Below are 23,579 nucleotides of genomic sequence, written 5' to 3' on the forward strand. Positions count from 1 at the left end.
CGTACGCGTCCCCCGACTTAGCAGCGGTCCAAAATTGCCCCCCGTGCGTTTGTCTCCCACACAATCTCCGTCGAGTGGCGGCGCGTCCTTGCGTGGGAAGCCTCCAAAGGCGCTCGCTTTGCTTAGCGAGAGGAGTCCTCCGCAATCTAATAGGGCCCCCGTTCTCCCGTCGACGCGGCGCGCGGAGTGGGCGACTGTAATTACGTGAACAATACGAATCGGCGACCGAGCCGAGCTGGAGGGGCGGACGCGATGAGTCACGACCGGCCGCTGGAAAGCCTCCGCTGATAACGGGGAGGGGATGCGTGCGGCTGCAACGCGTATCCAAGTCGGGGGGAAGCGGGGTACGCACCAGAAGTTCCGGATTCGAGTCGCACCGCTTGACTCGAGTCACGTGACTTGACTCCATCCAGTTCGACTCAAGTCGCCCATTTGACCAGTTGGGGCTTCTTTAGCCAGAACGTATGAAAACTTTGACCTGATGCAGGAAATATGTATTTTGTGTTCAAGTTGGTTTTTCCCATGGTCATATTTTCAAAACTGGTATGTGTGTGGCGTACCCTGTTTTAAGAGTGAGCCTCGGGAAGCCAGCTGAGTGATGGGTGGCCTTGACGCGGGTGTGCTACTGCCACCCAGTGGTCAGTTTAGGATCAACGGGGATTCCTCCTTTTTTTTTTTTTTAATAAAAATGAAATTAAATTCTCATATTTAATATTAAGCCTATGTCTCTTCTTTGTCGACTGAGGTTTTTATTTTAACACTAATAAGATTCTCAACAGTTGCATATGTTAATTGTCACGATATGAACGACTTTGCGATCATTCTGCATGATCATTTGAGAGCATGCGTTGTTCATTTCTTGTTGTGCTCGGTCCATATTCCAGCCAGCCATTTTCTTAGCCGCTTATCCTCACAAGGGTCGCGGGGAGGGCTGGAGCCTAACCTAGCTGTCAATGGGCAGGAGGCGGGGCACACCCTGAACTGGTCGCCAGCCAATCGGAGGGCACAAAGAGACAAATGGGCGCACTTCCAATCACACCTAGGGGCAATTTAGGGTGTCCAATTAATGTTGCATATTTTTGGAATGTGGAAGGAAACCGGAGTGCCCGATCGAAAGGCACGTCGAGAACATGCAAACTGCCCTCAGTCCATATTCATTTACAAAAATATTGCATTGTGTGGCGGGCGTTGGCCTCACGGTCCTGGACCCAGTTTCAATCCCAGCCCCGTGCCTGTGTGGGTTATCTCCGGGTGGGCACTCCGGTTTCCTCCCACACCCCAAAATCATGCAACAATAATTGGACACTTTAAATTGTCCCTTGGTGTGACTGTTGTCTGTCTCGATGTGCCCTGCGATTGGCTGTCAACCAGTTCAGGGTGTACCCCGCCTCATGCCCGTTGACAGCTGGGATAGGCTCCAGCACTCCCCGTGACCCTCGTGAGGATAAGCGGCAAAGAAAATGGATGGATTGCATAGTGTTCCGTGGTTTTTTTTTTTTTTTTAATTTAGCACATTGTTGTTGATTGACCAATATGGCCCTTTTTATCCGCATGTGCTGGGTTGCCTGCAAATAAATGTTTTAATGCAGACTTTTATAGATGAAATTAATTCATGTGGCATTTTTTTTTCCATTTGTTTTGGTTCCGCCTTGTCTGGCCACACAAAACAATCCTCATTTGAGTTGTGGTCGAGCTGGAGTCAGCAGTCCTTGCAGACTTTGCATGAGAGGCTGGGTTGTAGTCAGCCCACGGAAGGAATTCCAACCCAGAAGCCCACAACTTTGAGGCAGACCCGCAAACCACTCAACCACCGTGGGCCGTCCCGGACTTAATCGTGAACTTTTCTTGTTGGACATCCTGCTGAAGTTCTATTTTGTCTTTTCTCGAAGGAGAAGGACCCTCTGTACGCCCGCATCAACAAAGGGAAGAAATAGAGACACACAGGAACAGCAAGGCGGCCCGGACCAGCACTGAGAAAACTTGGAGGATGGAGAGCCCCCACCCCAACCCGTATTTGTATCCGCGTGAACGTGTGTGTGTGTGTGTGTGTGAGATCTTCCTGCCTCCCCCTTTGCTCGTCGACTCTAGGCAGGAAAGGCGCCATCCACACGAATGGACTTTTCCCTCCCTCCGTCGCCTCCCCCCTCTCCTCCCTCCTTCCTGGTCTGTGTGGACTCTTGTCGCGGAGGCCCGTCGTCGGTTTGACTCCGGTGCAGAAACAAACTCTCTGGGAGCTGCTCAACTCGCCAACCGCACACCCCGTACACACACACACACACACACGCGCGTGCACACACTTCGCATCCGACCGACCGACCCCTCCCCAACCCCCCCCCCCCCCCCCCCCCGTCTCCCCGCAGAGTGATTTTAAAAGGACGGGATTGACCCCGGAAGGGACGCGGAGTTCATTCTCGACATAGCTTTTTTTTTTTTTTTTTGTACAATACCGATGACAGGATGAAGAAAAGAGCCAACCGAAGGGGAAAATTTGTGATTTTTTTTTTTTTTTTTGTGTTTGTTTTTCTTTTTTGTTTCATAATTTAATCGAGCCGCAATGTGTGGTTCAGCTCGGTAGGGGGGCCAACGTCGGGTGGCTTCAAAGGCATTCTGGATCACGGGGTTCGCCATTGTGTAAATAAACACGACCCACGGTCGCCGCCGCGTCAGACCTCAGCGCCATCAAATAGGGAGGCTTCGAGTTATGCAAACCTTTGAACCCAAGCAATAGCCACGCGCATTCCCCCCCACCCCCTTTCGGTCCAATCCGCGCCGCCGCAAGGTGAGCCTCTCCTTTCTCCTTTTACGGCTCCATCTCACTCCATCCCCCTCGCCCGCTTTTAGAAAACAGCCGTACCTCGACTTACGATGGCACCGACTTCGCTTTTTCAAGTTCCAAGCTTTGCTGTGTTGCTAACATTAGATGTTACGACACTGATCTAAAAAAATAAAATAAAAAGACTGGATGGACCACCAAAACTGAAGTCGCCATCCGCCATCTTGGTACTCCCAAAACAACCGTGCCGACCTGTGCGTTAATCGCCAGTTTCGTGGCTGTGACAAAATATTCCACAGGTAAGTTAAAAAGATTTACTTTGACACTGTTAAAGTTTGTAAAGTTTTTTTTTTTAATTTTTTTATTTTCTGATGAGCTTGATTCACTTTAACAAAGTTTTCTTTTCGTTGTTGTTCACTGTTCACTTCCTGCTTGACCTTCATAGGCCGACGGTTTTTCGCGAAAAAGCGACGTCAATATATTCCCAAACTTCATCATTGGATAAGCAAGAAAACACATTTGCTGTGAAACTTTTTGATGAATTTCATAATACAGAACCCTGCAATTAGAATTTGATTTTCAAATGCGAGGAAATAAGTTGACATTTTCTGTGTGAAATAGGATGTCGCAGTGACAACAAATGAACAATGCGTTTAGCATGCATATTTTCCCATTGCGAGTCCTTATTTCCAAAAATATATCTGATTGACTTAAAATTTAATGTTTGTATGATAAAAAAAAAAAAATGCTTAATTTTTGCTATGTTATGATGATAGTGCTTCATAGTATATTTTGGGAAAAGTTAACACCCTAGCTAATATGCAAGGTTTCTTGGTTTTTACAGTGTTATAATGTCTTTCCTTTGCATTTCGCCTTTTTTGGCTTACCAAGTGGAAAATCCTTCATTTTACTGAAACTGAAAAAAAAATGTAAATCTCAAATGACCAGTTTTAATTTTACACACCAAACTTTGAGGAAAATCCCTGCCATAATCCAACCTGTAAACCATGTCGTCCACTAGTTTTGGGAGTAACAAGATGGCAGCCAACTGGCATCAACCAATCGACATAGCGTTCGATGTGTATGCGCTATACAGTTTAGATCAGTGGGTTACGATCGAGAGCAATTTACGACCCCGCTAGATGGCGGCAGCGAAAAATGACATCCCCCAGCATCCTGTGCCTCACTCCCGCAAGATCAGTCGCGGAATAAAACTCAAAATTCAAGGCATCACGCAAAAAGGGAGAATTCTCCATCCAAAATTTGACCCAAAAATTCATCGTTGGCTTTTGGCCAAAAGCCACATAAGAGAAAATGAAAAATGTGATGCAAATGCGGTGTGGGAGCCTCTTTCCTGGCTGCTCAGTACAAAATGGTGACTTCAATAATAGTTCTTATGTCAATATGAATAATAAAAAAGGTTGTTTTTCCACATTTTGCAGTTAAAACTCATTCACTGACAGCCTTCCCTGCTAACAATGGATAATTGACTTCTAAATCCGTCAATGGCAGTGAATGTGTTTTTTTTTTAAACTTCTATTTGCATTTCTATGAACGTTAAGGCCATTTTGGCGGCGTCACCATGCCTGAAAATTCATTTTTATAATTGCGTGTGTCCTGCTTGTCTCAAGGACTAAATTGAACACAAAGTCTCAAGGACCAAGACAGGAAATTGAACATTTTTGCGCCAAATTCCAGGGGTTTGTGCTTGGGAATTCGCATAAATGTGCCCCGGGTGTATACAAAACGGACGGAAAACGCTAAATTGCCCAGCTTCATATCTCACGGCATATCGTGTTGATGAAAAATGGCGTCAAAACGTGATGACCAACTCAAAACTTTGCCATCCAAAGCGAGTGCGAGGGGCCTGCTCAACATGGCTGCTGTCCTTTGTTTTCCTTCGTTTCCGTTGGTTACCCAAGATCCATCTTGAGAGGTTTCACTCCATTCTAGTCATTCAGCAACTCCCTCTTTCATGGCCATTTGGGACCCTGACGATGACTATGATGGTGATGATTATGATGATGATGATGATGATTAACGTGCTGTTTTAGAGGCCGAGCAAAGACTTAGACAAAAAAAAAAGGGAACAGGAACATTTCTAGATTTTACCTCAACTAACAGTTTCTTAATGTAAATTGACATTATTTTTATCTTCCTAAATATATAACATTATACACTTTTTTTTAAAGATGATTTTCCTTTTTTTTTCTTTTTTTTAGGTTTGGATTTGCTATTAATTTCCATATACCAACCATGTATTACTGTTCCAAATAAACACATCTCAATTACATTCCTTGTTGGCTGTAATTTGTGTTTAGTGCAGTTAAAATGTGTAAAAAAAAAAAGTGTCAAATTATGAAAAACATTATTAATGAAAACCCCATTGCGAACGCCAATGACAACGACCTTCCCTTTTCAAATTTTGAAAAAATTATATTGTTGCCATTTTATTAAGAACCTCAATCATTTACACCATTCCAGCCCGAGTTTTCATTCAGTGTGCAATTTTTTAAACCTTGTGCGCCTCGTTGTGTGCGGCAAAAAAAAAAAAAAAAATATATATATATATATATATATATATATAGAGAGAGAGAGAGAGAGAGAGATGTGTAAGTCACCTATGGCATCTCAGATGCTGCCTTTAGAACTTTGCATCCATAACTGCAAGGTCCTTTCACTCTTGCCCGGAGCACACGATGCCCACAATTTCCAAAAACAATTTGAAACGTGGACACGTCGGACCACAGAACACTTTTCCACTTTGCGTCAGTCCATCTTAGATGAGCTCAGGGCCCAGAGAAGTTCAGTTTTGTTGATACTGAATGGCTTTTGCTTTGCATAGTAGAGTTTTAAATTCCATTTACGGATGTAGCGCTGAATTGTATTTACTGACACTGATTTTTCTGAAGTGTTCCTGAGGCCATGTGGTGATATCCTTTACACACTGATGTCTGTTTTTGATGCAGTGAGGCCTGAGGGATTGAAGGTCACGGGCATACAATGCTGGTTTTCTTCCAGATCATCTGAACCTTTTGATGATTTTATGGACTGTAGATGATGAAATCCCTAAATTCCTTGCAACTATACTTTCAGTAACATTGCCCTTAAACTGTTCGATTATTTTCTTCGACACTTGTTCACAAAGAGGTGAACCTTAACCCATCTTTGCTTGTGAATGAGCAATTTTGGGAAGTTCCTTTTCTACCCAATCATGGCCCCCACCTGTTCAACTTTTTTGCCACCTGTCCCAGCTTTTTTTTTGGGATGTGTTGCAGCCTGAAAATTCCAAGTTAGATCCATCCATCCATCCATCCATCCATCCATCCATCCATCCATCCATCCATCCATTTTCTTCACCGCGGAGCGTGCTGGAGACTATCCCAGCTGTCAACGGGCAGGAGGCGGGGCACACCCTGAACCTGTTGCCAGCCAATCGCAGGGCACATGGAGACAAACAGCTGGACTCACAATCACACCTAGGGGCAATTTAGAGTGTCCAAATAATGTTCATATTTTTGGGATGTTGGAGGAAACCGGAGTGCCCGGAGAAAACCCACGCAGGCACGGGGGAGAACATGCAAACTCCACACAGGCGGGGACGGGATCGAACCCAGGTCCTCAGAACTGTGAGGCCAACGCTTTACCAACTGTTCCACCGTGCCGTTATTTTGCTTCAGTTTTTCTAAAAAAAAAAAAAAAAAGTCGACAAATCGAGTTTCCGAAAGACCTCGAGAAGGTCAAACCCGAGCAAACAATTAATAGATAAACCATAAAGTGGATTTTTATGGCAGGTTTGTAATGTACTGTATGTACGTAATCACATTATTGTTTTCTTCTGTGTTTTGATTCTGGAATGCGAGCCAACCTCTTCTGTTTGTTTTTTTTTTTTAAATAAAAAGTACATCCAACAAATCAAAATGTCGTAAATATTCCACACGTTTCTTGTAATGCAAGACTGTGATTTGCATTCATTAGTTTAAAAAAAAAAAAAAAAAAAAAAAGATGGCATCCGCACAACTTCCTCAGCTGTGGCGACGTATCTCGACGGTGACTCACACCTGCCGGGCCACATTCCTCCCGGAAGAAAAGAAAACATCCAAACTCTTTTGAGAATCCAACTCGAAGCAGACCCGTTTGACGGGACGGGACTGGTTTGTGCGTTCTGACTTGGCTTCATTCCTCCTTACCTGACGCATGAGAGTTGATTGAGAAGAAAGTTCTTGCTTTTCGGACGGCGGTTGTGACTTTCTGACTTGATGGTCGAGATGGTGAGGCGAGCACCTGAGATGAGAGGCTAACCCGGTTGACCGATCGTCGGTGCGTACGTTTGGAAGGACGTCAAAACGCGATGGCTCAGGTACACGATTACACAATGTCCTGGTCGCAAGGCGTCAGAGACGGAATAATTCGCCACATGGTTGCAAACTCCTTTTGAGCCTCGAGTAGATATGTTTTCATTTTTTTGCAGGGGTGGGGGGTGTACTAGAGAGAGGACGTGCGTCACTTCGGTCTGGGTGTCAAAGAACATTTGTGTCGTACAAAGTTCGATCACGGCTGCTTTTAAACTCTAATTTCTATCCTTTGAAAAACAGTGGTGTGCGGACCTTGAAGGGGTCCGTGACGTGAAATCGACACTATATACAGTAAAGAAAATAAGTATTTGAACACCCTGCGAGTTCTCACACTTCGAAATCATGGAGGGGTCTGAAATGTTCATCGTAGGTGCCTGGCCACTGTGAGGGAGATCATCTACAAAGAAAAATCCAGAAATCACAATGTTCTAGATGTTGCATAATTCCAGCCGTGTGGAGTTGTACGAATTTTGTCTCTGGTGTCTTTGGACAGCTCTTGGCCATGTATACAAGCTTCAGTCTTACTGATCGTATGGGGTGGCAGGTGTCTTTATGCAGCTAACAACATCAGACGGGTCCATCTGATCCAGGATTACACATGGAGTGGAGGTGGACTTTTAAAGGTTGACTAACGGGTCTTTGAGGGTCAGAATTCTAGCTGATAGACAGGTGTTCAAATACTTATTTGCAGCTGTATCACACAATTAAATGGTGAAAAAAAATCATATCAATCTGGATTTTTCTTTTTAGATTATTTCTCTCACTGTGGACATGCACCTACGATGAAAATTTCAGACCCCTTCCTCCATGATTTCTAAGTGGGAGAACTTGCAATATAGCAGGGTGTTCAAATACTTATTTTCTTCACTGTATAGCCTATTAGCTGTAGTTTTAAAGGTATTTTGTCACATGGTTATTTTATGGGTGCGTTCAGTGGGGGGAGTGGGTGTGCCACCTCGGTGTGGATCTTAAAGTGGGTGCGTGCGTTCAAAATGTTTGGGAAAAGATGAGCAATCATTTATTTGCTGTAAGACAAGTTGTGGTGATTTCAGCCCCGGGGGTACACGACGTAAAATCACCGGGGCCTGTACTTGCCTCGTAATAGCTTTAGTGAAGCGTCAAACTATTTATTGCGTACCCCATTTCAGGTTCACTGTCAAACTAAATAAAACATGAACATTTAAAACACATAGCATAGATTTTCAGTCTGCTAGCATAATGCTAACGCACATGTACACAGACAACAGAACAGTAGTCGCAGTGATACCTAATTCCTCCTAATATTTGTTAAGAACAACAAATATCAGTGCCGTACTGATGAACAGAGACGAGTTCGACATCTCAGTGAACAATATATTTGTATATCTGTTTTATACTACCTGCAGGTGGCCATGATGAGCACACTAGCAGGAGCAAAACAATTGCTATTTGCTAGATGCAGTCTTTACTGCATTTTTATAAATATTATGGGGGAGTCGCTGATCGTGTAGTGGTACACACGCCTGCCTTTGGTGCAGGTAGCGTGGGATTGAGTCCCGCTCAGTAAGGGTGTCGATATCTGCTCTGCGACTGACTGGCGACCAGTTCAGGGTGTAGTCCACCTTTCGCCTGAACCTAGCTGGGATAGACTCCAGCTTTCCCGCAACACTTGTGAGGATAAGCGGCTTGGATAATGACATGCCAATATTATGGAATGCTAGTTTTCCTCACTAAACATTTCAAAACACTTGATGACATTTTTGCTGTTTTTGCTGTTGCAAGTAAGGGTGATGTTTCGCAGTTATCTTTTCCCCCAGGATGACACGATGGACTTCAAGGCCCTGAGGGCTAGGTTCCAAGAAGAACGACTTCTGAGTCAGCCCAGGCTGAAACCCGCCCTCCCGGAGAAACCCAAGGTGGTCCCGCCTCCCCACAGCCCCACGCAGTACCTCCCGCCGGGGGCCCGCCCTTCCCTGCTCACCTCCATTAACTTCATCCTGGACAAAAGGACAGTCGTCCCTCCCAAGGTGGTCTTCAAGGACGAGAAGAAGAGCTCGATGGATCAGAACGGCGGGACGCTTCAGGCGAGCAAAGGCAAACAGACCGAGGGACACAAGGAGCCTCTCGATGAGAATTCGCTCTATCACAAGCTCAAGAAAGACATCGATAAAGACAAGAAGCCTCCACGGGTGACCACCGCAGAGTTGGTATCCGTCCCGGCTCTAACTAAAGCTCCGAACTCCAAGAAGAAAGGTTTCCTAGGTTCAAAATGGTCTGCGAAAACCCATCCAGAAAAAGTACTTGCGGATTCCATCTTGGACGCGCCCACCTTCGATGGTCCTGCACTCGTCCCTCTCATCCCGATTCCTCCTGAGTTTGACGATGTAGAACCGGAGGCAGAAATTCTACCGCCAAACATTTTTTCCTCATCAGATTCTGATCTCGCATTCCCCATCTCTCCAGGCTTCACCCCTCCCCCCTCCTTCATTCCTGATTTTCCTGCTTTTCACCTCCTGTCGCCAGAGAGTGAAACTCCACCGGAGTTTCAAACTGGTACCCTTCCCCTTTCCTTACATGCTGGTCATGGTAGAATGAGCAGAGTGCAAAACTCTCCATCCATCTACCAGACCGTCTCCATCCCTCCACCTGAAATCCCCTCCCCTCTGCTGTCATCTCCTGAACCAGACTACGGTGTTCCAGGCAACGCAGCGGGTATTAGTATAGCAGCACTGCTGAATCCCCGGACCCGGTCCGCCTCGCCGTCTCTCCCAGCTGAGGGTTCCGCTTCAGCCCTCTCGGCCTTGGAGAGGGCAGAGGACATGAGCCAAGGGAAGAGGAACACTGCAACCGACGGAAGGATCCTCAACGCCCTGCAGAAGGCTCGCAACAAGCCCAACCACAGGTACAAATACATCTCTACATCGATCCGTCACGATATTTTGCAGAAATAAACACCGACAAGTGACATTACTGTTCTCAGCTCCCAGAAAAACGGTTCCGTCTCCAGTACGCCGCCTCCCGAGGAGCTTCACCTGCCGCATAGCCCCCAAGAATTGCTCGCAGACCTTCCGCCCATCAACTACAACTCTCGGGCCAGACACCTCAACAGTCTAGATCCTGGTAAGTCGCGGCTAGTCCCAATTCTCTCTGACTTTCAGTCTGAATAATGGCCTCCTGGTATCGTTGGGGTACAGTATTGTACTACTTCTTTCTGGCTCACAATTATCAAATTCACTCCTTCGTGTTTTAGTCTGTGGAACCCATCGCAAGCTACTTTTAAAGGGTATCAGTATTTGCTGCAGGGCTCAGTTCTTAGCCCCCTCGCATAGTGAGGGGATTTCTGTATCAGATTTGTTGCAAACACCTGCACCCGGTCTCGTGGTAAACAGGCAACCAGGGAAACCGCTCGCCAACAAGATTGGGATTCCTTCTAAAGTCAAGGACCAGACAATGCCGAGCTCCGTAGGAATGCGAGCAATGAGGGGAGGAGTTATTAGTCATCAGGGTGACACGCATCCGAAGTCATCTCCCGTGCGGGACACTTCTGAAATGAAGCCATGGGTCCATCAACTAATTTGTCAGAAAGACGACCCTGGAACTGTAAACTTGTTTGTGTGGATTCTCAGTCATCCAGTTCCCGGCAAACCTCAAAAGTTGACTTTATAGACTTTTTGATTATTGAAAACATTACACGTTTCAACCAAAAAGCTTTTCAGTTCTAAATCATGGGTGTGTCCTGACATCTTTTTTAAATTTTTATTATTATTAAAGTTCAGGCGTGGTATCAGTTTTCATTTAATATTCATATCATTGGCAGCACGGTGGAACAGCTGCTTAGAGCGTTGAACTCACAGTTCTGGGATCTGGGGTTCAAATCCCGGTCCCACCTGTGTGGCGTTTGCATGTTCTCCCCGTGGCTGCGTGGGTTTTCTCCAGGTACTCCGATTTCCTCCCAGATCCAAAAAACATCCGTTCATTGGAGACTCCAAATTGCCCATAGTTGTGATTGTGAGTGCGACTGTTGTCTGTCTCCATGTGCCCTGCGATTAGCTAGCTAGCAGTTCAGAGTGTACCCCGGCTCCAGCTGGGATAGGCTCCAGCTTTCCCGTGACCCTTGTGAGGATAAGTAGATAATGGATATTGAGTCAGTCATATTGATGGAAGTGGAAAAATTCACAGGTCGTACAAGATTTGGTTGTCTTGGGGAAATATAAAATCCTGGCCAAATTTTTACAAGTTCAGTTTTCCCGTTTTGTCAATTGTTGGAGAAATGTGGTAAATATCCCACCAAAGCTTTTTCATTGCAAAGTTGAATCTATAAACATGCTCAGAAGGGCAACGGTTTGCCCTGGCTCTCAACAACCCTTCTGAACTGGTTTGGTTTCCTCGCAAATCTAATCGTCACTCACATAAGCTCATCCGGCGGGTCGTCTGCCGTTCGGCTTCCTTTGACCGCATTCCATTCGCCGCGTTAATAAAGTGAGACGGAGACGTCAGTTCTCAGGCGTGGCGGAGAGATGACACCTCGGAACTCCAATGAATTTGGGATTCATACGGTAAAAACTTTGTACAGGGGAAGATTTGCTGTCATTGGAGGACACGGACAAGTATGGGACTGAGGACGTTCTAGCGGATGTTTTGCCTCCTCATCCCAGGAGTCTCAGCCTGGACCGAGCCGCTCCGGGGGTTCCTCCAGAGAAACCTCCCAAGCCTTCCCTCATCAAAATCCCCGACTTCATCCCTCCTTCCCCTCCGATCATACGCAATGGTATGACACCACCGTTGGGGCTTGAAACCAAACAGGGTGACCCGCAAAATATGTTTCGGGACACCCGATATTAAGAGCTCTCTAACGTTGATGTACTTTTTTGTATCGCAGCAATCCCAGTTCCATCCAAATTACCAGAGATGCAGTCCACTAACGGGCCACAGTTTGGGGGTGTGGCTTCAGGGGGTGCTCCAGGGTTAGCAGGATCGCAATGGGTCAACGGGAGTATTCCAGACGGAAACCAACCTTCACTGTTATACAGTAACGGTCCAACGATGACCGGCCCCAAAGGAGTGCCTGTGTTTCCCGACAAATTCCCAGTCCTGCCGCCATCACATCAGGCGGACGCGTCGTACCCTACCTCGCTGGAAGGTCAAGCAATGGCAGGGTAAGCTGCACGACAGAAATGTTTTTCAAGTCGAGGGACTTTCTTCAGTTTTTGTGTTCACAACAGCGCCGCAATGGGAAACTACAATGAGCCCTTGTACTCTGCCAAAGGGAAGTCCAAAACCGAAGTGGGGAGGAAAAAGAAAGGACCTCCAAAGAGTAAGAACTCCAAGAACTTAAACAGTCAGGGTAATACTTGTGTGGGACGGTTTCATAAATCCATCCTTTATCTACCGCTTTTCCGGGTCGGGTCGCGGAGGAAGTAGCTTCAGCAGGGATACGCAGACTTCCCTTCCAGCTCTTCCGGAGAGTATCCCGAGGCGTTCCCAAGCAAGCCGAGCGACAGAGTCTCTCCGGCATGTCCTGGATCATCCTCAGGGTTCTCTTTCCGGTGGGACATGCCCGGAACACCTCCACCAGGGTTTAATAAATACAGACTCAAAAAAAACTAAACAAGGAAAAACCAGAATTAGTCACTGACAAAAGTCACGACACTGCTGTAAAAGATGGAACAGCCTTTGCTAGATCTTGAGAGTCTGTGCAGTGCGAAATGAAATTTCAAGACAATCGAGTCATTCGGGAACAATATGGGATGTTCAGTGTTAGAAAGATCTCCTTCTTTTCCTTTCGGCTTGTCCCGATTAGGGGTCGCCACAGCCTATCTCGTGCATCTTCCTCTCTTAACACCCACGGTCTTCTTGTCTTCCCTCACAACATCCATCAAGGTTTTCTTTGGTCTTCCTCTCCCTCTTTTGCCTGGCAGCTCCATCCTCAGCACCCTTCTACCAACATACTCACTCTCTCGCCTCTGGACATGTCCAAACCATGGAAGTCTGCTCTCTTGAACCTTGTCTCCGAAACATCCAACTTTGGCTGTCCCTCTAATTAGCTCATTTCTAAGCGAGAACCTCAACATCTTCATTCCTGCCACCTCCAGTTCTGCTTCCTGTTGTCTCTTCAGTGCCACCGTCTCTAATCCGTAGATCATGGCCGGCCTCACCCCTCTTTTATAAACTTTGGCCTTCATCCTAGCGGAGACTCTTCTGTCACGTAGAACACCAGACACCTTCCGCCAACTGTTCCACCCTGCAGTGTTAGAAATATCTGAGTCAATTATGTTCTGTGGCTGTTGAACTAAACACTTGGATCCAGCAGTGTCTCCATGTAGGAGAAAGATGGGTGTCGGTTTTTGTTCTGGGGCTGCTTTGCGACATCTGGCATCGGCCATTTTCGATATGTGCAAACGTGGATGAAAACCCACAATTCAAAAGTGATAGCTGATTTTCCCTATTTCTATGACCATAGGTATATATCTATATCTCAAAAGAGAGAGATATTCTTTTTTAAATTTCAGATTAAATTTTAGATTAAAGGGTTTATTTGATTGCAATAAGTAGTTTGGCTATCTATCCTGTTGTATCTTATCATTCTGGTTATTGATATAGATGAAAGTTGCCATGTTGTGTCGCTGCATCACTTAATTGATTCATATTTAAATGACTCCAACGGCTCTTTCACCCCAGATCCATACGCCGAGGCCGGCCAGGAATTTGTAAGTGAAGTGGAATTTGTTTACAAAAAGATGACTATCAGCCTGAGGGTGTCGCAATAAGGAGTCGACTGAATCGAGCTATCTGTCTTTTTTTTACAGAATGAAGAGAATAACAAGACGGCCTGGTTTGGAAAGTATGATTGGAATTTTTTAAAATTGATATTCATTTTTTAGTATTTAATGGGTATTTTAATTGTAATTAATCAGAATCTTACTTTACTTTTATGAGTGAATTAACCTGACTTGAGTTCATTTTAATTTTGTTCATTAATTGTTTTTGTTTTATCATTTTGTTTTATTTGTATTTAATTTTTTAATCATTTTATTTTAATGTGATTTGTGTTGTATTTGTATTTATTTTTTAAGCATTTTATTTTCATGTAATTTGTGTTGTATTTTTAATATAATTATTTTTCTCTAATTTCGTATTTCTATTTTATTTAACATTTATTTTAAACTTTTAAAATATTTGATTTGTAATTAATTTTTTTCTGTTATTTTTTTATTAGGATCAAATTTATTTTCTCTTTTTTTTTAATATTAATGAATGAAATTATTCCGGTGGGCAGGGGGGACAAGAAGTCCACGACGACGGCGGAGGTGCCCGACGACAAGGAGCTGAAGAAGCGAGAGAAGCAGCGGCTGGAGAAAGAGAGGAAAGAACTGAAGGAAAAGCAAGAGCGCGAGAAGAAGGAGCAGAAGGAACGGGAGAAGCGGGCCAACGAGATGAAGAAGAAATACAAGGTGAGTGCACGGCGACAAAAGGAGGAGAAGAAGAAGTGAGCGGACGGAACGCGGCCGCCCTGCAAACCTGTCGGGATTCATTCCTGGCGGCGGCGGACCGACGACTCGGCCTGCGGGCGTGAGCGGAATTTGGGTCAATATTGCATCACCGCCGCTGAGATTGCGGGAGATCGCCACAGCGCAGAACTGCCATTCTGCCTTCCCTTCCCGAACAACCTTCTTTCCACTTCAGCTCTGCTTCTTTTGCCCATCCTTCCTTCCTTCCTTCCTTCCTTCCTTACTTCACTTTAGGCCTGTTTTTTTCTCCCCTTCCTTCCTTTCTTCCTTCCTTCCTTCCTTACTTCACTTTAGGCCTGTTTTTTCTCCTTCCTCCCATCCTTCCTCCCTCCCTCCTTCCTTCCTTCCTTCCTTCCTTTACGTCATTTTAGGCCTGCTTTTTCTCCTTCTTTCCTTCCTTCCTCCTGCCCTTCCTTCCTTCCTTCCTTCCTTTCCTTCATTTTAGGCCTGCTTTTTCTCCTTTCCTTCCTTCCTCCTGCCCTCCCTTCCTTCCTTCCTTCTTTCCTTCCTTCCTTCCTTTACTTCATTTTAGGTCAGCTTTTTTCTCCTCCTTCCTTCCTTCCTTCCTTTACTTCATTTGAGGCCTGCTTTTTCTCCTTCTTTCCTTCCTTCCTCCTGCCCTCCCTTCCTTCCTTCCTTCCTTCCTTCCTTCCTTTACTTCATTTTAGGCCTGTTTTTTCTCCTTCCTCCCTTCCTTCCTTCATTTCTGCCTTCTTTCCTTCCTTCCTTTACTTCACTTTACGCCTGCTTTTCAGACTTGGACAGACAAAGATTTTACCTTCCTAGCCTCCTTCTGTCCTCCCTTCCATCCCTCCATCCTTCCTGGCATTACATTTTCCCATCCTTTCTTCCTTCCACTTCAAACCTCCTTCCTTCCATCCTACCTTCCTACTTTTAATCTTGCATCCTTCCTTGCGTTGCTTAAAGCTATTATCCAGCCATCCATCCATCCATCCATCCATCCATTTTCTTCGCTGCTTATCCTCACAAGGGTCACAGGGAGTGCTGGAGCCTATCCCAGCTGTCAACGGGAAGGAGGCGGGGCACACCCTGAACTGGTCGCCAGCCAATCGCGGAGCACATAGAGACAAACAGGCGCGCTCACAATCAAACCTTGGGGCAATTCAGAGTGTCCAGTTAATGTTGCGTGTTTTGGGGGGATGTGGGAGGAAACCGGAGTGCCCGGAGGAAACCCACCCGGGCACGGGGGAGAACATGTGAATCCCACACAGGCGGGTGCGGGATCGAACCCGGTGACCTCAGAACTGTGAGGCCAACGCTTTCCAGCCGCTCCGCCGTGCCCCTTCCATTGTTCATGCTACCTATAAAAGCAATTGACTTTTAAAAGCCTGTCCCCACTTATCGCCCACCCTTAACGTACGTCTACTGTATTTGCACGTGTTGACATCATAAACCTTGCAGGTCACGGGTTCCGAGGAGGCCATGTACCACGCGACGGTCACCGTGACGACCAAAGGGCGCAAGGACGACCTGCCCCTCCAGAGCGGCGACGTCATCAGCATCATTCGCACCACCAACTGCCCCAAAGGAAAATGGCTGGCCAGGGACTCCGGCAACAATTGTGCGTCAAGTGCGCAGGTTTCGTGATGCAAAAAAAAGGGAAAGCGTGACATTTTTTGTTTGTTTGTTTGTTTGTTTTTTGAAAGACGGCTATGTGGCAGTGGACCACGTGGAGCTGGATATCAAAGAGATGCTGGAACTGGGAAGGAAAGCGTCCGGCACTCGCGTGGGCAGCCCGATGGATGAGGACGGCATCACGACGTCGATCAGGTCTGCGCGGGGGGGGGGGTCCGATTATTTATCTTGGTCAGATTTATTATTTTATTTTTGACATCACAAAAATCTCGGGTGACAGGGGACTTTTTATAGCCGCTGTTTATGTAAGTATTTAAGACCATTTAAAGTCTTCCGAATGGAATGAAAAATATGGATTCCCTCCCCGCCCCCCAAAAAAACATTGCCACATTTTAAAATTGTAATTTTAGTGTCACCCCCACCTGGAAAAAGTAAAATAGTCTTTTATGTCCAGTTAAAAACATTTTAATCCACATTTTTTATTCCGAAAACAATCAGAATTTTTCCATTTTTTTTTTCTTTCTTTGAGATTCAGACAAAAAGCCCCCCCCCCAAAAAAAAAGGGAGATATTTTTTTTCTACTAAACAACAAATACTATTAAGTCTTTGATGACCTGTAAACAATTTAAATTTAAAGAGCGGCGGCACGGTGGGCTCAGCTGGTAAGCGTTGGCCTCACAGTTCTGAGGTCCCGGGTTCGATCCCGGCCCCGCCCGTGTGGAGTTTGCATGTTCTCCCCGTGCCTGCGTGGGTTTCGTCCGGGCGCTCCGCTTTCCTCCCACCTCCCGAAAACATGTGACATTAACTGGACACTCTAAATTGCCCGTAGGTGTGATTCCGAGTGTGGCTGTTCGTCTCTATGTGCCCTGCGATTGACTGGCAACCAGTACAGGGTGTACCCCGCCTCCTGCCTATTGACAGCTGGGATAGGCTCCAGCACTCTCGTGAGGATAAGCGGCTAAGAAAATGGATGGATGGATAACATTAAAGATCACATCTACTTCTATCCCTTTCTGTGACTCCTCTAGTCTCTCTGTATCATCTGTGTTAATTTTAATGATATTCTTCCCCCCCCCATCCAGGACTTCCAACCACTACCCGCAATCAACCGAGAGTTGTAAGTGTTTTCTACTTCCTGTTGTTGCCCTTTCGTTATTTCACGTCACCGAGAACAAGTTTGGCGTTTTCAGTCTCGGACGACAGCGAGGAATGGACCGTCGATGACGACGACGCGTTCCCACACGCTCTAGTGTGAGCTTGTGCTAAATTTGTTTTGTTGTTAACTTTTTTTTTTTTTTTTTTTACTGATATCTTTAATCTACGCTCTGTTATCTCTCCATCTGCAGGAGCCAGAACCGCGCACTCTCCGTGCCCGACATGGGTAACAAACCCTCAACATTCTTGCATTTCTTTGTAGTGTTGTCAAATCGCCTTTGTCCATTGAAATGAATGGAAATGCCATTAATCCGTTCCAGCTTCCTCCGAAACGCACCAAAAATTTTAATCTTTACGATTGTATTTTTAAATAAAAAACATACATTAATAACATCATTAATTAGAATCATAAAGAAATCAGTTTTGTACGCGTTGCGTCAAAGCCGGTGATTCCTGACGGTACGTGTTTGACTCCCTCAAAGGAAACGCGGACGTCGGCATTTCCCACCAGCACAGTCGCAGCGACATCAGCGCCGGCGGCCCCAATGTGCAGTCAGTTTGCGCCGACTCACCATTTTTAATTATCATTTGTTTCATTTCTGCAACAATTGAAATGTGTGTTTAAAGAATATATAATTATAAAACAATATTTCTTTTTTTTAGAGCCAGTAATGAAGCACTTCAAAAATTGGCAACATTTTTCCATTCTCCCAACGCTGTAAAACCATCTGCCAGGTAGGCCGACTGCACAATTATGTACAACATAACAGCAATATATCACATTGCATTCAAACAGAAACAACTTTGAGGGGTTTTGTCTTTTTTTTTCTTTTTTACAGGAAGACAACTGAAGCAGAATTAAGTAAGTCTTGCCTCAAAATTCAGCGTTCTCCGGTGTTTTGGAAAAAAAATAAAAATTAAAAATTACGAGAGGTGCCACAGGTATCATTTCAGAATCAGCTTTAATGGCCAAATATTTACAAGTAAAAATTGAATTTTTAGGCTTGTTTCTAAACGTAGAACAAAATCTAAAGGAAAGCACTCAAAACCAGTGATGAGATTATTTTAAAGATCAATATGCTTCTTCTGCCAATATCGAATCTTTTTAGAATCCCGTCCCTTCCTTTTTTTGTTTTAAATACCGCAATTTCCGGCCTATAAGCCGCTACTTTTTTTCCACACGCTTTCAACCCTGCGGTTTATGCGGTGATGCGGCTAATTTGTGCATTTTTTTCAAATGGCCGCAAGGGGGCACTCTACTGGAAAAGGTAAGAGTGAGACCGGTGGAATATATGTGCCGAGGAAGTGACTTTTATCTGTCCGGCCTTGTTAGCACTGCGCCAGCATGTTACGGCTACGTCTTACCATTATGTTTTTTTTTTAACTTGCCCTATTAGCGCGGTGCTAGCGTTAGCATGGCGCTAGCGTTAGTGCGGCGCTAGCTTTAAACTGTCTGCGTACCGTTTTTCTTTGTAAATATCTCGAGTTTCAATGTGGGCACTAGTGGCTATTACACAGCTGCGGCGTATGTATGTACCAAATGGTATTTCCTTTACAAATGTACTGGGTGAGGCATATAACCAGGTGCGCTCTGTAGGTCAGAAATTACGGTACTACTAATGTGCATTTTATTCTCCTTTATGAGTGCTAGACTTCTATCCTTAAACTGCATTTTAGGTCTTAGCCTAACTGGTACAAACTCCATTTATAATTTGAGACAACAAAAAAGTTTGCTAAGCGGTAAGCAAGTAAAAATAGCTTTTTACAGCTTTTGGCAAAAAAAAAAAAAAAAAAAAAAGAATATATTGTTTTGGAATGACAGTCAATTGAAAAAAAATGGAGAAAATTCCCATTGGGAGAGCGCTATGGAAGTAAATTAGTGCCACCAACATTTTCAATAGTACTTACAATTCGCTGTCTAAAATTCACTGTCTGTGCCACCAAGCAGGGTTACTTCAGGTCAGAACTGAACAGCCAGCCAATCGCAGTTAAGCTTTCTTAGTCACGTGACGTCACATAGTAAGAAAGCGTAACAGGATTGGCTGGCTGTTTGGTTCTGACCCGAAGTAACCCTGCCTGATTGGCACAGACGGTGAATTTTAGACAGCGAATTTAATTACCATTGAAACACTGAAATATAATTATTGAAAATGTGATGGCTTTACGTTTCAAATTCAAATCCCGTTTTCTGTGGCATTTCAAATTCAAATCCTGGTGGCACTAATTTACTTCCACAGAGCGCAAACTGTGGAATCTGAAGAAATTCTGACTCCAGGCGCACCGAACGTGACCTTTTACCTCCGCGGCGCTTTTGTCTCAGCGTGCGCTTCAGCTGACTTGGGTGAACACACGACCAGTTTGATGTCGCTGCGCCAAATACAATACAAAACAAAACAATAAAGGAAAAGATGAGAGAGGCCGTCGTGTTTGTGATGGAGAGCTCAGACGGGAAGTTCCCCGGGGAGGGAAACGGCTCTTCTTAACTGATTTCAGAGCAACGCGAAAAGTGGGGGGCAGTTTAGACGAAAAAAAAAAAAAGGCTTTCCACCTGGTGCAGAACAAGTCCATCTATCCATCCATTGTCTCAGCCGCTTATCCTCACGAGGGTCACGGGGAGTGCCGGAGCCTATCCCAGCTGTCAACGGGCAAGGAGGCGGGGTACGCCCTGAACGGGTCGCCGGCCAATCGCAGGGCACATCGAGACAAGCAGCCGCACCGCTCACAATCACACCTTGGGGCAATTTAGAACGTCCAATTAATGTCGCATGTTTTGGGGATGTGGGAGGAAACCGGAGTGCCCGGAGAAAACCCACGCAAACTCCCCAAAGGCGGGTCCGGGATTGAACCGCCTTGTGACAAATGGAATTTTGCAATTTCAAAGACAAGAGATTACTCATAATTAATAGGATTTTGTGTTTTTTTTTTCTGGTGTGTGTTTCTCGGAGTTAAGGTTCTAAGTTACGGTGAGGGTTCGGAGCCGGCGTTTGGGTTTCAAGTTAAAGTGTCGAATGATGGTTTGAATCTTGGGTCGGGCTTTGAAATTTGGCTCTCAAGACATCGTTAGGGTTTGAAGATGGGGTTTGGGCTTTAATGAATAGTTTCCAAGTTGGGGTTGGTGTCACTGATGGTGTAGTGGTTCACACGCCTGACTTTGGTGCGGGTAGCGTGGGATCGATTCCCGCTCAGCGATGGCGGCGATATCTGCCCTGCGACTGACTGGCGGCCAGTTCAGGATGTCGCCTGCCTTTCACCCGATGCTGGCTGGATTAGGCTCCGGCTCTACCGGGACCCTTATGAGGATAAGCGGCTTGGATAATGGATGGATGGGGATTGAAGCCAGGTTTAGGATGTCAAACAAGCATTTGGGGTTTCAAGCCGTCCACGTTCGGCTTTGCCAGCCAAGCCAGACATTTGACTCCAATAACCCAAACGACGAGGAAAAGCAAATCAATCAACTGCGAGCAATAATTAAAGATGAATCAAGCTGTGAAGGAAAAAAAAAAATTGAGATATTTATGGGGTTCGTGTTTTTCCTGGGCCAAATAACACAATTGTGCTCGCTCCGCAGGGTCTGCGCTTGACGGCGGGGGCCACGTCGTTCAACAGTAAGTCACACGCACGCGTCGCTCGCCGTGTCTGTTTCCGCCTCGGGTGTTTTGTAATACACCGTGTCCCGAAAAAAAATGTATACACACTTTGAATAATATTTACATATATTAATTTACATGTTAAAAATGATTCAAGACTTCAGCACATGTGTCAAACTCAAGGCCCGGGGGCCAGATCCGGCCCGCCACATCATTTTATGGGGGCCCGCGAAGGCAAATCACGTACGTCGACATCCGTGATTCTTGTTCAAATCTGTACCACAATTTCAAATTGTCATATCATAAATTATAACGTTGGGGTATTGCAAGCGTTTTTTACGTTACCAAATATCAACAATGGTTGAAAAACCCGTTACCCTTGATTTCTGATTCCAAAAGTAATTCATAAATTTCACGTGTCAATATGATGAGGCGATAAGCGATTTATTATTATTATTTTTTTTTTTTTTTTTTTTTCAGAACGGCCCTCAGGGGGGGTGGGGAACCCGAACAACAAAAATGAGTTTGACACCCTTGATTTAGCACGCGATAAAGTTAAGATAAATGTGACTATAGGGGGAAAAATTTATATATATTATAACTTTAGAAAAATATTTTTAAACAACAACTTACAACTGGTAATACAAGGAAAAATATGTCTAATTTTACAACATCAAAGAGGGAAAAGTACATTATATATTTACTGTCATAATAGTGCAAGTGGGCGGGATGGTGGGCTCAGCTGGGAAAGCATTGGCCTCACAGTTCTGAGGACTCGGGTTTGATCCCGCCGGAACCACCTGTGTGGAGTTGTTCTCCCCCTGTGCCTGAGTGGGTTTCCCCTGGACAGTCTGGTTTCCTCCCACCTCCCAAAAACATGCAACATCAATTGGACACTCCAAATTGCCCGTAGGTGTGATTGCGAGTCCGGGTGTTTGTCTCGATGTACCCTGCGATTGGCTGGCGACCAGTTCAGGGTGCACCCCGCCTCCTGCCCGTTGACAGTCGGGATAGGCTCCAGCACTCCCCGCGACCCACGTGAGGATAAGCGGTGAAGAAAATGAATGGATGGAATACTGCAGGTTGTTTCCCGAAATATTATGACTTCATAAATATATTCTGTCACTATCTCAGTAAATGACTTGGGTAATTGTGCCAATAGGTTAATGTGATCAATATTGTCATTTTTCATGCTTGTCTACCAGGACTCTACTATAAGATGTGGATGTAACACATCGTACATAAATAGTCATGATTATGACTATTTATTGATTATGACTATTTATAGATATTTTTGAAGCCATCCCTCCAGTGGGCATCCAGACTTGTGAAAAACACAAATCTCACATTGCAAAAAAATAAAATGAAAATAATAACTCTGCTTTCTTGCAGCCACAGGCCTTACGCAAAGGAATTCGAACAAGCCGATTTGCTCATTTTACCTCCTCCAGAACTCTACGCCGACGATAGCGAGTAGAACGAAATCGGTAAGGACGCGTCAACCGCGACCACAACCGCCGCTTTGGACTTTTGTCATATTTTCCCGTTTTTGATTTGCATTGCAGCAAGGACGGACCGGTGACCTTTCTTCACACTGTGACCTCTTTCCCCCTTTTGGACCCTTTTAGTAATTTTTTTCTTTTTCTTTTTTTTTTTTTTTATCACGTGCAGCAGACCTTTTTTTTTTTTTTTTTTTTTTGGACTACTTTGTGTTGCAAACTCAGACGACAGGTAGTTTGAACTCTGAACTGCTGATTCCCAGTAGCGAAAAATGAAAAAAAAAAAAATAAAATAACCAGTCGGATGAACTTCCGGGTCCCTCTTTCGCATTTACCAGTATGCAGTGTTTAATCCCATGAGAAAACATAAACGATATAATCATGATAACTCGCTCTTATCCTTCGCTGCTGTGTTCCTACCTTAACGCTTGTCCATATTTCATCCGTCAACTCTTTTAGCTCCGCCTCACAGGGTCTATCCACAAGGGCCACAACATTAGGTACACCCCCCGGCGCCAAAGTCGGCGTGTTTTTCTTTTTCCCGTGAAGCACAGACGCAATCGCTGACCCCTGAAAATGTATGACGATTATGATTAAGCGGCTTGGAAAATGGATGGATGGATTTTTAATTTGGACGAGTTATAAAAATGACCTATAACTGATAAAACGGGATTCACTGATGGTGTAGCGGTACACACGCATGACTTTGGTGGAGGCACCGCGGGATCGATTCCCGCTCAGTGATGGTGTCGATATTGTCCCTGCGACTGACTGGCGACCAGTTTCAGGGTGCAGTCCGCCTTTCGCCCGAAGGTAGCTGGGATAGGCTCCGGCTTTCCCGCAACCCTTGTGAGGATAAGTGGCTTGGATGATGACATGACATGACGGATCAACTGAGCGCCGCACTAGCATGTTGCTGCTGTGTTACTGCTGCGTCTCAGTCATTTTTTTTTTAACCGGCCCTGTTAGTGCCATGCTACCGTGTTGCCACTGTGTAGCTGCCGTGGCTGTTTTTTTTTACCGGTAGTTTTTTTTTTTTTTCTTTTTAACAGCCCTATTCATGATACCGTGTTGTTTCTAAGGTATTAAAACTTTGAAAACTCTTTCTGTGTACCATCTTTCTTTGT

General features: G+C 45.1%; 2 protein-coding genes across 11 annotated transcripts in view; both read left to right on the forward strand.

The window, feature by feature from the left end:
• Positions 1-5,066, forward strand: part of dab1a (DAB adaptor protein 1a) — a 289,271-nt gene extending 284,205 nt beyond the window's left edge. For all 9 annotated transcript variants that reach the window (XM_061824249.1, XM_061824251.1, XM_061824250.1 and 6 more), the window contains one exon: positions 1,890-5,066. Coding sequence is in view for 1 of the 9 variants with exons in the window: in XM_061824247.1 (XP_061680231.1) it covers positions 1,890-1,934 (45 nt within the window). In the remaining 8 variants the exon portion in view is untranslated. The remainder of the gene's footprint in view (positions 1-1,889) is intronic.
• On the forward strand, positions 2,939-22,649 carry LOC133503089 (FYN-binding protein 1). 2 transcript variants are annotated; one of them, XM_061824244.1, is made up of 20 exons: positions 2,939-3,072; positions 8,925-10,009; positions 10,088-10,227; positions 11,681-11,875; positions 11,987-12,263; positions 12,330-12,421; positions 13,786-13,814; positions 13,914-13,948; positions 14,384-14,558; positions 16,038-16,197; positions 16,283-16,406; positions 17,294-17,328; positions 17,402-17,462; positions 17,558-17,592; positions 17,849-17,918; positions 18,030-18,101; positions 18,206-18,228; positions 20,935-20,971; positions 22,346-22,440; positions 22,519-22,649. In XM_061824244.1, exons 2-19 carry the CDS (start codon positions 8,934-8,936, stop codon positions 22,428-22,430), a joined length of 2,721 nt encoding a protein of 906 aa, XP_061680228.1. In that variant the 5' UTR covers positions 2,939-3,072; positions 8,925-8,933; the 3' UTR covers positions 22,431-22,440; positions 22,519-22,649. The 2 variants fall into 2 exon arrangements, with proteins under 2 accessions (XP_061680228.1, XP_061680227.1); XM_061824243.1 differs by lacking the exon at positions 2,939-3,072 and adding an exon at positions 6,815-7,133.
• Positions 22,650-23,579: the final 930 nt, after the last annotated feature.

Source organism: Syngnathoides biaculeatus, chromosome 7, assembly GCF_019802595.1.
Source record: "Syngnathoides biaculeatus isolate LvHL_M chromosome 7, ASM1980259v1, whole genome shotgun sequence".
Lineage (NCBI taxonomy): Eukaryota > Metazoa > Chordata > Actinopteri > Syngnathiformes > Syngnathidae > Syngnathoides > Syngnathoides biaculeatus.